The sequence below is a fragment of the Cottoperca gobio genome, chromosome 20, assembly GCF_900634415.1.
Source record: "Cottoperca gobio chromosome 20, fCotGob3.1, whole genome shotgun sequence".
Taxonomy (NCBI): domain Eukaryota; kingdom Metazoa; phylum Chordata; class Actinopteri; order Perciformes; family Bovichtidae; genus Cottoperca; species Cottoperca gobio.
Window position 1 is genome coordinate 16,640,083 of NC_041374.1, and position 15,026 is coordinate 16,655,108.

Below are 15,026 nucleotides of genomic sequence, written 5' to 3' on the forward strand. Positions count from 1 at the left end.
CACATTTCAGATTTGTTTAATCTGTACAAAAACTCAACTTTGTGGTTTAAGGAGTGTGCTGTAACTATTTATTTAGGAACAAGAATGTATCCTTCCAGCCAGCACTTCGTGGCAGCCTCTGCTGGATGCCAGATACAGTTGGTGAGGTTTTTTGTCTCTGTACAGGGATGATGGTTCCAGACCTGGCAACCTCAACAATTTAGACTTCAGAAATAGTTTCAGCATGTAACTTTGCACAGAGCCGGGATAACTGTGCCCCCTGTTTCTGGTCTTTATGCTAAACTCATTGCCTCCGGACTCCATATATCTCATATGCAGACAAATGATATAAATCTTCTCATCTATCTCTCAGGATAAAATCAAATTTAAAGTGGAAACAGACAATTGTTATGCCCCCCTAGCGTACCCAAGTGGCTGTTATTGTGAATTGTAAGAACGGAAGGAGTGTAGCTGTAATGTGCTGTCGTTGACAAAGTGGGAGACGGATTACGGAGCCTCCCTGTTAATATTTTATTGTCAAGCGCTGTCCCCTTCTTTTGTGCGCTCTAAATCGAACCTCCATTTCTTCGTACCCGGTGGCAGACAGTATTGCATGGTGAAAGCGAACCAATCTAAACGCCAATGGTGTCATTATTCTATAGACATTAGATTGTGCCGTTAAAACATTTACTTCATAATGATAAGTTAAAGAAAATAAAATGTGTCTATAGCCACTATAAGTCCTAAAATGCTGAAATATTCAGAACCTAAGGTGTGGCTTAAAGTTTGTATCCTCTTCTGCACTGGACCTTATTTATAAAGCATCTGTTTTACACTTGAAAGTCCATCCAGACACTCCTGAGTTACTCCAAAGCAATGGTTAAGGTGTAGGAATCAGTTCAGGTTTTCTTTTTCCTCTCTAGCTATGTCTCCTATTTGTTGTCTCCCCTTCCACTGCCAAAGTCATGCCTACACTATTTGTACCTTTATGCCCCAGTCGTAGTTAGTCTCTACTGACAGCTGCATAGAAGTGAGCATTTGAAAATTCAACATGGCGGACGGATTAGTGAGGGCACTACTAATTCGCCCCCGAGGGATCAGGGTGACAGCTTTTGCCTTTTCTCTTAAACCAACCTCATTCTCCGTCTGTTTCCTCTCAAAATGCCAGCCAGTTCTTATTTCACCAGCCTGCACTTTGGATGCTGCTGATGAGTAACAGCTACTCTTTTATGTTTGTTAAGTGGCATGTTTTTGAGCAATTTTGTCCATAAATGTCAAACCATTGTGGTTTTAAACAAGAATCTGAGTTGTCTCTATTGTGCTACTTAATTACAGGTAAACAGGTTGTTTTGAAAATGCATCCTTAATCCTTCAGCTTTTTAGAGATGGGATAATTAGTAATGAGTCATGGGTAAAAAAGAGCTTTAAAATGTTTCACTCAAACATCTTTATAACCCATATTTAACCAAATTTGATTTTCTTTCACTGCAGCAGCCTGGGAAGTTGTCACATGGGATATAATAGACAGTCACACATACACAAACGGCTTTTATATTTTATATTTCCTTTTATCTGCTCCCTTGTTGGATTTCAAACAAAGACATGAATAAATGGACAGTTTCAAGAGTACCACAACATATGAACCTTATGAATGCCAGCTATTGATTTCCAAACATCAATAATCTTTCACCTTTCCAGGGCTTAACAGGGGACTCAGGTTTTCCAGGGCTGCCGGGTGCCATGGGGCTGCATGGGTTCAACGGTCACAAGGTGAGAGTCAATTTCTATAATAACATTCACATTCACTTCATTATGTACACTCGTGCAATATAATGCAATTCAACGCAACAGCTCCGCCATGAATTATATTTTGACAAAGTTTATGATGTTTCGTTTTTGTTGACATTGTCAGGAATGTGTTAATGTAATTATATATTAATTATTGAGGTTGTAGTATGCAGTGGTGTTGACCTGGACTATATTATATTGAGAGGTGTTTCTCATTTTTTTAAATATCAATTTATATACATGAGGGGGGCAGAATATTAGAAACCCTTCTCAATGCTTAACCTACAGTATAATTGAAGTAACACCTCTATGACAGTGTAAACCTTGTACATTATAAAGCATTATGAAAGAAAACTTTATGGCAGAACAGTTGTACTGGATTAAACTATATTATACAGGTTTCCCTAATAAAGTGGCAACTGAGAGTACATGAACCAATTAAAATAAATTATCTGGATGGTTTTGTTTAATGACTTAATGAAGTCTACAATTGGCAACAGAGGTGGCACTTTATGAATGATTTATAGCTTTAGCTGTCAGGAGTAAATTTACATGTTGTACTCTAGAAATGTTGACAGCTTAACATAATACTTGTTAATGTATTATTCATTTTTTGCTTAGATGACATGATTAATTTTAATGGTGCTAAAGGTTGTCCTTCACACTTCAAAAGCAATACGCCCAAACTCATGAATACAAGCAATCCTAAACTGGATCAGTCTGTTTGACATGCTGCGCTTTGTTTTCTGTATGTTGTCAACAGGACACTGATGCTATTTTTATCTTATAATTTCTTAAACAGCATGTGGTTACGTCAGTGTCAAAACAAAAACCTGAAATGTTCTAATGTTAAGTGTATTTTTAGGGGGAGAGAGGAGAGACAGCCACTAAAGGATGCCAGGTATTGTACTTTTTCTTTACACTTCTACTGGAAAGTCATGTGCAAAGTTAATTATTCAGTCACACAATAACTGTATAAAATGATTGAGAATGTCTCAGGCATAGTCCACATGTAGACAGGTTTTAGTCCTTTCGTTTGAAATAAAATAAATCCTGTCTACTCAAGCATGGTTTAAAAAAATGTCTCCATCCGGATGAAAACGCATTTGAAGCGCTGTCAAGAACAGTGGGCAGGTTGTGACACACACACGCACACAAACGCACACACATACTGCCGACGGCGGTGGCAGCGGGTCTGTGTCGTCACAGTGTGGGATAATGTAGCAGTAAGTGCATTTTAACCCCTCTGTTCCACAATATCGTGAAAGAGTCGCTGTACAGTTACGTGTAAACATGTGAAATGTCCTGTTAGAAAGGTTATTAGGCCATGTCTGCCGTTCATGAATGTATTTATGCCCTCTGTTGCAAGACATGTCGGCTCATTAGTGAGGAAAGAGGAGACACAATGGAGAAATCAGCCCAAACTCACGTTACAAGCCAATACTTGAAGATCTTTACTTGGCCGGAATGTTACAAAAGCTCAGTTTTCAGTGACCTAAAACGCCATTTGGACCCAAACGCATACAAAAAGCTTTGTTCACAAACCTACCCATTTACGTGTGGATTATTCCACAGTCACACATTTTGCAGTATGGGCTGCAGTTTATATACTTCTTTGGTTTAATTAAATATCTATTTGTTACCTATATCTGTTTTTTCACTGTTAGCAAGGGGCTTAGGTCCTATTCCAGCATGAACACCTCAACATTGTAGCACGCCACCCTGTTGTACTTCTACCATTGTGACGAGCGCATCAGTCACACATTGAACAATCAAAGAATGTGTTGAATGCTCTGATTCAGTTGCTTCCCTTACGTGCTCTAATGGAAACGGTGTGATAGCCAAGAGGAGCAGAGGAAGGAGAGCAGTGTGTTACAGTGCCGCAGGACGCAATTGGAAAGCCACACATTAGATAAAAAGTGTGGTTTGTTAAAGGTCACTACTAGCCAATTCCTACCCCTCCTCTCCCTGGGTTTCTCTTATTGGCTGCTAGTGGTAATCATGACCTTTCCTCAACACACACATGCACACGCACGTGCACACACACACACACACACACACACACACACACACACACACACACACACACATACACACACACACACACACACCATGAAGCCATACCAGCACATATGTAAACTAACTCACACAAACATTCAGTTAATCATGATATATCTCTTTGCAGGGGGAACCAGGCAGAGATGGAGAACCAGGGACTTCTGGTATACCTGTGAGTGTAGAGTCATACTGCTTCCACTGGGTGGCAGCAAGGCTTATGTTTCTATGGGTTTAGCAGGGATTCTGGGTTTGTGTGTATGTGTGCAGTTACGAGAACCAAATGTCCCCACAAGGGCACGAGGATAATGAGGAATATCTTGGCCAGTCCTCACTTACAAGGAGCTAATTTGTGGTTAAAACTTGAGTTTGTATTTTTTGTAAAGTCTGTCTGTAGTTAATATCATAAATACCCTGATACATGTCCCAATAAAGACTTTATCACAAACTAAATATGATAATAATAAACTCTACTGATATAACACCTCTCTGAAAGGGACTTTACAAGGTGCTTTACAAGATTAAAATCAGACAGCATATAAAATCACATATAAATGCAATAAAAGACTAAACAGAAAACCGTGCAAGCAAACAGCAGAGTAGAGCAGAATACAATAATACAATACAAGACTAAAACTGACTAAATGAAAAGAGACAAAATAAAAAAGAGAGAATAAAGCTCCAGACAGTAATATATAATATACAATCAAATCAAATGTATTCTGAAATAGTAAACTTTCAGCAGGCAAACAGAATGAGGTAACTGACTAAGCCGAGCTAATCTGTTTAGGAGAGTTGTTCCAGAGTTTCAGGGCCCTCATGGCAAAGCCACGGCTCACTTTAGTGTTTAGATTCAACATCAGAACAACCATGAGGATCATTGTGTCACAGTTTAGATTCTTGGCAACAGTGAAAAGGACCAAATGCAGACACTGAATTACAGGTGTTTAACTTAAAATCAATAGTCAGTTTACAGACTTACAGTTTGCAATTTCAAGGCATTCTGAACAGGCAAACTATTTTGAGAAGGTGAAGGCAGAAGGGCAGGTCAGAGACAGGCAGCAGGTCGAAGAGATGTAAAGAGTGAAAGATAATTTATTTCAAATTAATTGCCAATACTTTGATGGAGTAGCCTACTGCTCCACAAAAGAAGCACAGTTTTAAACACACAGGTACAAATACATCTCTTTGATAAACTGTGGGAACCGACTGTCCATTTAGCGACGGAGCTAACACACTTGGTAACTGTTAGTGATTAACTGAATAATGGCTGCTGATAGTTAGCAAGCTAGCGAGTTCAGAGAGCTATTGCTACCATTTCTTTCACAGCAGACATTTTGATTTGTCACAGTATAAAGCACAGGTGTTCCTAATGCCATTAATGACTCCGTTCTATTCAAGTGTCCCAGTAAGACATTAGGTACTGGTATGCACAATTTATTAACTTTAGACAGAGCAAAGCTAGCTGTCTCCCCCCATTCGTGCAAAGCTACGCTAACGGGCTGTAGCTTCATATTTACCATACAAAGAGTAGTATCGATCTTCTCATGAACTATTCATGAGGGAACAAATGGCAGGATTTACTTTTTTGACCAAATGAGAAACAGGTGTACATGAGCTGGATCAGGTGAGTTGGAAGAATGAGAAAGAAAAATGATCCATAAATAATTTCACAAGGTCAAATAAGGCCTCATAAGGAGAGAGAAGAAAAATTGCACAATTTATTGAATATTTTTTTCCACATTGCAATTATCATCCTCTTCAATAATTGGTAATGAGCAAACATAATAATACAAATTGATGTGTGATATGCAATTTCCAGCTTTCAAGCCAAGTCTTGCAATATATACGTTTTAATAGGAACGATACCAAATGATTTGCATTTAGGAATTGATCAGTAAGTATTGATTACTAAGGCATCGATTTTCACGTCCCTAGATGGGGTTTAGACATTGAATCCAGGAAGAGGAGCGTGTGTGTGTGTGTGTGTGTGTGTGTGTGTGTGTGTGTGTGTGTGTGTGTGTGTGTGTGTGTGCAGCTGTAGCAATATTGCATCAGGTGGAGACAGAGTTGTGTTGTCCCGTCTGTGACACTTGAGACAGATAAAACGATGGAGGAGTGTGAACATTAAGCTGCGTACTGAGAAATACAGTGTTGAGAGCAGCCCAGCCTCCATGTGACACACTCTCAGGGCTAAATGCATCAGCAGTGAATCACAAATGTGTTGCTGCTGAAATTAATATGACATATTTTTGTCTTCAGACAGACTTCCTAATACTTACTGGGTATAATAAATATGACTGCACTGCAGTTCTGGAGAGGGTGTGTTCTGTTTTCCTTGTTTCCTTCATCACTACCACTTGTCCTCTACTGCGAAGTAATGTGCCGTTGAAATTGCACAGCGCATAACTCCATTTTTTGCAAATATCCGTTGACTACAATGTGAATGTTGCTAGGAGATCATTAGAGATTGAAACAGCCTCTGAAAGCAAATGTTTTGTGAGTTGGCAATACAATCTCAGCAGATTAAATTTTCTCAGTTGCAATGGAGCTAAAGATCTCTAGGATTTATGATCCATGCTGACTTAAAAGTCAAGGTTGACAGTTCAATCTATTTATTTGCATATAATATGAAATAGAAGGACATTTAGAATCACTTATTACTCTATGAGGTTTTGGCACAGGGCGGATTTCAGCAGATCACATACAGACATGTATCCTGTCTAGACTGAGTGGCAGCTAATCAGAGAAAAGGGTAACTTAAGGTAAAAGCGTACTTCTTGAAAATGGTAACAAAAGTGGGAATTGGGAACAACAAAAACCATGGCTGACCATGACCAACTGATGTTTCTTCGTAAGTGGACTCAGCAGTGCAGGCTCCACATTTGTATGGAATTTTCAACGTTTTCCTGAATAACTTTTGTGCAAAGATCTATTCAGAGATTGTTTAGTAAGAAATCCAAATTTGAATGGTCTTCAATTGTACTTTTCTAGAAAAAGCAACATAAGGCCTCTGGGAACACATCGGCGTGGAAAATGACTATCATTGCTGTTGGTGATCAATGTGTATGTTCAACTTCACAGTGTGTTTACATGTGAGGCAAAAAGGTAGGCGGTCTCATCTTTCAAGAGCCTGAAGCTTGCGGCCATGTATATGTTGAGCACATAATTTACATATTGACTTCCAAAGGATAATCTATTGTGTGATGTTGCCACTATAGTAGTGTTTTCATGCATCATATTTTATCATTCAAAGCCTGGTAGCCTTTTATAATTCTATCATTAAGAACAGGGAATCTGCTAACCGAGGAAATAAGCTTTTATTTTATTGGCTTTTTTCCTTTTTGTTTCAAGTTCTTTTGCGTTGTTGAATGAAGTAGAAAACAACTGTGTGCTTCAGTTTTATGAGGGAATGAAATGGCTTGTTGGTTGTTGCTCCTGTGCATCAGAAGACATTTGTATAAAGCTGAACCTTTCTGAACTTCCCCAAGTTGCACCACTAAGCTTCTTTTGAGTTTCAAAGTAGTGGTGGGTGGTGCCATCATGTTTCAATTCACAGTAAATAGCATCCTGTTGTATGCTTCATGCATGGCACAGAGCAGTGCATCTGTGCTGTGGGCATTAAAATGCTAAGTACTCCCAAAGATAGTCGTATGTTTTCCGGAGAAAACACTGGTTTATTTGTTTCCTAAAGCACTAAGATGGCTGAAATCACTTCCCAGTAAAGGAGAGCGTGTGGATAGAAAAGAGGAAGCATTTTAAGGGAAGCAGAACATACCCAGAGCCTTTTTTAGCACAAAAAAAGCTTTAGAGAATGCATTACAATAACCAATCTAAAATGTTTTGTAAGCCACCGGTTTTGACAGAAAAGAGAACGGTTCTGCATCAGCAATGCAGAGCAGCGAGCATAGCTCCTCTGACATACTAGCTCAGCCTTTGATATGTAAACTGAAGTTTCTAACTGTCTCTCTCTATTTCCCTCTCTTCTGTTTTCACCCCTCCCTTCCCGCTTTCTTTTCTTTCTTCCATCAGGGCGAAGTGGGACCCAGGGGAAGGAAAGGAGAGGTTTGTCGAATTAGACTTTGCGGTATTAGATATAATCCATTCTGTCTTATTCTGCACCACAGTGAGAAGCCCTGTCAAGCCTGCACGGCTGCTATAGAAGACTTTCAGAGCCAATACCTCCAGGCCTAGGGAAATCTGCCCCCCCCGGGCAAAATATACATCACAAAAGCCCTCTTTTCTAAAGGCGCATACATCTGAAATATCAAATACTTATAGTACTGTCTACAGAATCCCAATTTATAGAGATAGCCTATAGCCTCTCTCAGTTGTCCTTAGTTACTATTACACCTGTCATGCTTTCCATTATTGCACGGCACATGTGCTGTTTGCAATAATCAGGTGGCAGATTTACCGCTTGATATTATTTAGTAATTTCTTTCAACGACTTATCTGAAATGACAACTGTCGCCGGTTGATTTTATCATCTAGCAAGTTAACTTACTAAGCTCAACGCTGTCTTTTAGGATTTCCAGCTGACTTTTTTTGAACAAAATCCTTGGTAAATGAGTCTTAAATATGCATTTAATGTGCATCTTTTTCAGTGTGAACAATCTGCTGGTAATATCATAGGCTACTTAATTGTTAATTTAGTAGGCAGTATGCAGTTCATACTGATTGAGTATTACAGTATGTTAGTATGTGATTTCGAAGACAGCCATGCTTATTTTGTTTTGAAGCAGGACAGAGCCACTATCGTTAGCTACTCTGTTAGCATCCAGGACCGGCTTCCACACTGTCCACACCAACTCATGTAAATTAGATAATTATATTCTCCTCGGTAGTACACACACACACACACGCACGCACGCACGCACACACACAGAAAGACAGTAACATTAATATTAACACAACTTTCATTTGCAGTAATTAGTTAGCTAGTTAGTGGGACATGCTAATGATTGCAACTTACATTGGAGAAGGCAAACAGACTTTTTCAATCATTCTTTAAAAATTTGCTCTTAGTTTTGGGAAGGTTTAAAAAAGAAGACACAACACAATGAACTATTTAAATACTTACTTCCTACTACAGCTAAACTTGATACATCTGTTTAAATTCTGTAGTTAAGCAATGTTCTAACAATGTTTAGGGGCAGGGTTCAGCAAATTGTTAATTGATTATGATAACATCATTTAGTAAATCCTCATTTAGTAAATCTTTTCTTTTGTAAACTGAGATGTTCTGTCCTCCCTCCTGCTTCTTCAGACAGGAGGGACAGGTGACGTAGGCCACAGGGGACCTGAAGGAAAGAAAGGGGACACGGGCCACATAGGTGCTGTTGGCTCCAGGGGATTTACTGGTCAGGACGGTTTGCCGGGCCAACCAGGCCAACCAGGATATCCAGGGAAACCTGTGAGTGAACTTCCTCCTGACCACCTCCTCTAAGCAGATAAAAAACAGAAAAGAAAAAAAGAAAAGTCAGCTGAAAGAAACAGCCAGTGATTTTGTGCATGGATTGGGGAAGTTAGGTTTGAGAGTAATGGGAGTGTTGCTGTCAGTGTGTGTGGGCTCTGTGAAGACAGATAATGGAGCGTTGATAAGATCCTGTAGATCTGCAGGTACACTCAATCACAGGTTGAGCCTGTTTCCCCAGTCCCACAGTGAATTCAGCTGAATCAAAGTGTAATTGTGTGTTGCAGGGCAAGCCTCCCTCAGATGAACATCTTCTAAAGCTCTGCACTGATGTTCTGCGTAGTAAGTATCTGTTTGCTTTTATGTCACTTTGCAGAGAACCAGAGTAGAAAAGCCCCAGTCTGAAACTCCCTCACAGCACACACCAAATGCTTTTAACAGTTGTCTCAGATGTAGATTTGCACATTTCACATCATTTATTTGATTGATTTACACTGATTATAAAACGTGAGGCTTACACCGGGGTATTTGGTGAACAATTTAAGCCATTATTCTCTCTTTGAAGTTATTTAACTTTATTGACAAGAATGTGAATGTAACTCATAATTAAGTGGTCCTTGCTGTTTTTAGCCTCATCCCAAAGCAAATGAAGCAAAACATTGGGTGATGGATTTTAACATGCATTATATGCATCATAGCTCCTCCCAGCAAAGATGAAAGAGGAGGGAGGACACATCTACCAAATGGGTCATTCTTGCTTACTCCATTGTTATTTAAAAAAAGACATCTTTTGTTCTTTAAGTTACCAAAACAAAAAAAATTATATGTTTTAAACTTGCATTCAGTGATATATATATATGTTTGCCCACTTAGGAGCAGCAGAACAAGTTATAGCACTGACATCGCTTTATAACATTGATAGAGCTAATGTATTAGCAAACAGTTGCCTATTTACACATTCAACTTACACAGATGGAGTTTGTGAGTTTGTGAGTTGTGAGTTTGGAGTTGTGTTTCTGGCCATCTAGTTCTGATTTGGTCTCCACCAACTCTTGAGGCTCTTTAGCTGCTAAATGCTACATTACCATCACCAGTTGTTTATTAACTTTGTCTGTCTGCTGTTTAATGCTGGGTAGTGCATATTGTTTTTTTCTTCTGAGCTTTTTCACTGAAAACAGCCTGCTGCTGCAGGAAACAAAGTGTCAAGACCCAAAACATAAAGTGGCAGAGTTAGCTGAAAGTTACCACAGGTGGACTGTAGAATTTTCACGAAAAGCAACCCCTTTAATATTAAATGCAGTAATTTCTTTCTGAGGGCGGGGGGGAGGGGCACACTTTTCACTAAAGTTCACTAACTTTTCACTAAAGTTCACTAACCTTTCACTATAGTTCACTAACGCTTTCACAGTGACAACATATTTCCTCAGACAGACAGACAGAAATATAAACACCTGGCAAAGTACAAAAAACACTTCTACAGTAGTTCCTGCTACTGTAAAATTCTCCAGGAGCACATTTTGCCACGATGACACACGCAGACTCACAAGAAACAATGCCAGTATTGTTGTTGCGGTTGGTAATCACCGGATGCTTGACGCACATAGATTATGTCTGTTGCTCCAGAACTGATTAGATCTGTTGCCATCATCAATTACTGTGACTGAATAACACTTATAGATAATCAAAATCTATAATTGGTTTATGTAGGGCTACAGGTACAATAACTGTCCTGTCGTAACTGAGGCTGAGTACTATAAGACTGATAATAGCTGTGACTATAGTATTTGCTGCTGTGGACAACACATATTTGAACCCCCTCACTTTGTCTAAAAAAGCAGAGATGAACTAGATAAAGTGAAAGTCCTTTGTCTGAAGAAGAAAAAGCAGACACAGTTGCAAAAATGTATTTTCATACAGATATGATCATTTATACTTTATTGCTTTCCCTACAGGTAGTTGCCCAATTTGCAGTGATGCTACGAATATTGGCTTATATATTGGCCGATTTATGAGCATAGCTCTAATTGGAACATCCTCCATGATGGTCAACCTTCATCGATTTCAGGGTCATGTGCTGGAGGAGCGAGGAATGGAGGGAGCATAATTAGCTGACTGGAAAGCACCCAATATCTCTGCAGCAAACAGGCTCCAGATTGACTATCAATTGCAATGTCATGGCAACTAGCAGTCCTGAGAATCTTGAAATCCTAAATATTTCACAGAACACGAAACAGAACTGAGAATGTCTATGATTACACATTTCTCAGATAAATATATTCATACACTTAATATATATATGGATTATTATTTTATATACTAATGGATTACTCAGCACATTCTGGCTGTTCCCTGCAGATCAACTCCCAGCCCTGCTCCAGACCATTGCTCCCCCAGCAAAGTGTGAACCCTGCCAGAGCGTGAAGGGAACCCCAGGCGAGCCTGGAGCACAAGGACCCAAAGGCTCCATGGGAACACCAGGCTACCCTGGCAGGAGTGGAAATCTAGGTTACCCAGGACCTTCTGGAATGCAGGGTCCTGTAGGCCTCAAAGGTGAAATGACGCATAATTTCTTAAAGGGAATAATCTACATGTTATGTTTGTATTCAATTCTCCCTTTTAAGCCAGTCATATCTGATCCACTATCTAAAACAGAGTCAAAATATTTTGATCAGTGTCTTTACCCTGATGAAAAACAAGACAATAAATAACAACACAACTTTGTGAACAAGAGCTAGGACAACATTTACTGTTGCTTTCATCAACGATTAAAATCAAAACTGTGTCAACGACTAACAAATTGGATGTGTTGATGTTCACTGTACCCCATAAAACAAGATCATTAAACAAGCGAACATCAGTGAAAGTCAGCAGAGCAAAAGACAACAACGGAATGCAAACCCATCTCAATGAGCTTTCTTTGATTTATTACCACTTCAAGACAGGGAGTGGCTAATCAGCTGTGAAAGATGCCAAACAGTACCACACTACTGCTGTGTTCCTGGTTAGGTCAGGAGAACAGACACTTGAGAGGTATCAGGCTTGGCAAAAAACACTGAAGGAAGAGGCTGAAAGCTGGACTTGGAGAGCAGAGGTTTATCAGAAAGTAAACCTGCGTCTCAAATTGACAGAGGCATGGAGTTTGAAAGAGGTGGAAGTGTACCATCCTGGAGGGTCTAATGGAAGATTGTATCAAATTGGATTATTGGAAGTGAAGGATCCAGCATTTTGGAGCTTCTATAGGAACACTAGGGACTAATAGTCAGGATATCCTCTGCTGAATTGATTTCAACCAAACTTTATGGTATTACAAAATTAAATAACTGCAGTACCCTTTCGGCTTTTCAGTGTGGTTTGGTTCAGTTTCACATTCTTATTTCACACTAACGTAACGTAAAGTAAAACAGTCACTTTGGTCCACGCTGAAATGGCATTTTTTTATTGGTATATATTTTGTATAGACATTCATGGTTCCCAGATGAGTGACCCTCTGACTTTTCATGCAACACCACTAGGAGGTTGATGTTTTCAGTTTCAGGTCTTTTGCCATTCCATTTAGTACAGGTATTACATTACAGGTCATTTAGCAGATGCTCTTATCCAGAGTGACTTACATTGAACTAACTACAGGGACAATCTCCCTTGAGCTACTCAGTGTTAAGTACCTTGCTCAGGGGTACAATGGTTGCAGCCTGGTATTGAACCTTCTAGTGTTTTGTTTCGAATGCGTAGCACTAGACCACTAGGCCATCACCACCCAGAGCCACCAGCAGATCAAACTTGTATGTACAATACTTTGGTTTATGACCAAAAATCTGCAAAACTAATGCCATTCCCATCAGCCTCAGCTGTATCCAGCAGTGTTTACATCGAGTTAGCAAATAATAGCATGCTAACCCGCTAAACTGAAAAATATAACTGCTAAACATCAACATATTAGCTTTGTCATTGTGAGCATGTTAGCATGCTGACATTACTATTTAGTTTAAATCACTGCTGTACAGCTTCACAGGGCTGCTAGCATGGCTCTTCTTGTTACTGTATTTCCTGCAGAGAATTTTGTGTCCTCTGTCATTTCACACTTGTTAAATCTGCGGCAAAGACTCCCAAAGCTGAAATTTCATATAAATGATTTGTATAACGATGTTGAACTAAACCAGTTAAAATCCTGTCTAATGGTTCATGTCGTACCATTTGTATTCTGCACTGGAGCTTCTGTGTCCATAATGGACATAAATGTCACCCAAAAGTTCAAATAAGTGCTTCAGATAATTTGGTTAAATAAATCCAGGTTATAAAAAAAATCTGAATTAGTGAGATACATTGCTGCAGCTGCTTTCAAGGGAACATAGCCTTTAGGTTCCTGACAGCTCATTTATAGAAGCTGTAATGTTACGTTTTAAAGCAGACATATTATGTCCCCAGGTGACATGGGAGCAAGAGGGCTCAAAGGCAGCAAAGGAGAAGGTTACCATGGACCCCCAGGACCACCTGGACAGCCAGGTATGTAAAAATCCCATTTATCAGCCTGTTTTCTGAAATGTTTTCACCCATTAGGCTATTTCAGCAACCTAACACTGATGTTCTGACATCTGGCCTTTCATATCTGTGAATTTTTAACAAAAATGCATCAAGGCTGCTTGCAGTGTTACATTTTTAATGAATATGTGGGTGGACCCTATTTGTACTTAATTTTCAATGAGTAATTTTAATGACAGCTTGGTAGGTGGGGTGAGGAAGATGTGAGGGCAAGTTACAGACAGTGAGTGCTGTATTTCTCTGGGAGCTATAATAACTTATTAATTCATGAGAAGATGTAATTTATGATCCTGCATGTGCTATTTTTACTTCATAGAGCAAGAGCTATGATCCAATTTAATGGAACTTTCTTGCCATGAATGAGGCGGAAATACCAGTTACAGCTGTGTTTCTTACCTTTATTTTAATTTAATTTTTTCTATCTTTCCTTATCACTGCAGGGATTCAGGGTCCGCGTGGCTTTGATGGAATAGGCCATCCAGGAAACGAGGGAATTTCTGGAAAACCAGGACCACAAGGACATCCTGGTAAACGGGGTCACCCAGGGCTTCCAGGGATTTGTGATGTTTCCATGTGTTATCAGAACTACGACCTCATGGAACATTACAGCAAAGGACCCAATGTCTGATGACTTGGAGCGTGGGAGAGGCTGCTATTGAACACACCCGAGTATTTCGAGGGAAGCGATTTACTGTATCACTGATTTACAGAGATATGTGTGACTGTGGACTCCTTTATGGCAAAATTGTGTGGAGAACAGCTGCACTTGAGGCAGAAATAACCTCATTAGTTGAGTTAAAGTGAAATAGGCAGGGCATCGATTCATGATTATGGAAATTATGATCAAAGACAGTCAGCAGTTTAGCAATCTAGTTTGCTGAAATACCAGACTAAAAATGCTTACTTTGAATTGCAGGTTTAGATAGTGAGGTTTAATCCTGAGTAAATCAAATTAGCACCAAAATGGTTGTAACTGAGTTGTGTTTTTTTTTCGTTTGTGAAAATAGCAAGGATAACTAGGATTTGAAATAACATTTAAAAAATAGCTACCTCCTCTTTTACCTGAGTAACTATGTTTAAGTCAATGTTTCTTCTAAAGGTTTTGTTAACAAGACAGGATTTCTACAGGCTAACATCACCAGTGGTCCCAACACATTTCAACGCAACACACACAACAGACACATCTCCTCAACAAAATATATAAAATATAAAATTAATTATAATAATGCATTTTAAAAAGGCAGATAAGACC

General features: G+C 39.3%; 1 protein-coding gene across 1 annotated transcript in view; it reads left to right on the top strand.

The window, feature by feature from the left end:
- Window positions 1-14,679, top strand: part of LOC115025740 (collagen alpha-1(XXI) chain) — a 78,175-nt gene extending 63,496 nt beyond the window's left edge. The window contains exons 23-31 of the mRNA XM_029458196.1: window positions 1,678-1,749; window positions 2,633-2,668; window positions 3,953-3,997; window positions 7,855-7,887; window positions 9,092-9,238; window positions 9,526-9,580; window positions 11,594-11,788; window positions 13,661-13,738; window positions 14,215-14,679. Coding sequence (XP_029314056.1) covers window positions 1,678-1,749; window positions 2,633-2,668; window positions 3,953-3,997; window positions 7,855-7,887; window positions 9,092-9,238; window positions 9,526-9,580; window positions 11,594-11,788; window positions 13,661-13,738; window positions 14,215-14,402 — 849 coding nt within the window. The 3' untranslated portion in view covers window positions 14,403-14,679. The remainder of the gene's footprint in view (window positions 1-1,677; window positions 1,750-2,632; window positions 2,669-3,952; window positions 3,998-7,854; window positions 7,888-9,091; window positions 9,239-9,525; window positions 9,581-11,593; window positions 11,789-13,660; window positions 13,739-14,214) is intronic.
- The last annotated feature ends 347 nt before the right edge of the window (window positions 14,680-15,026 follow it).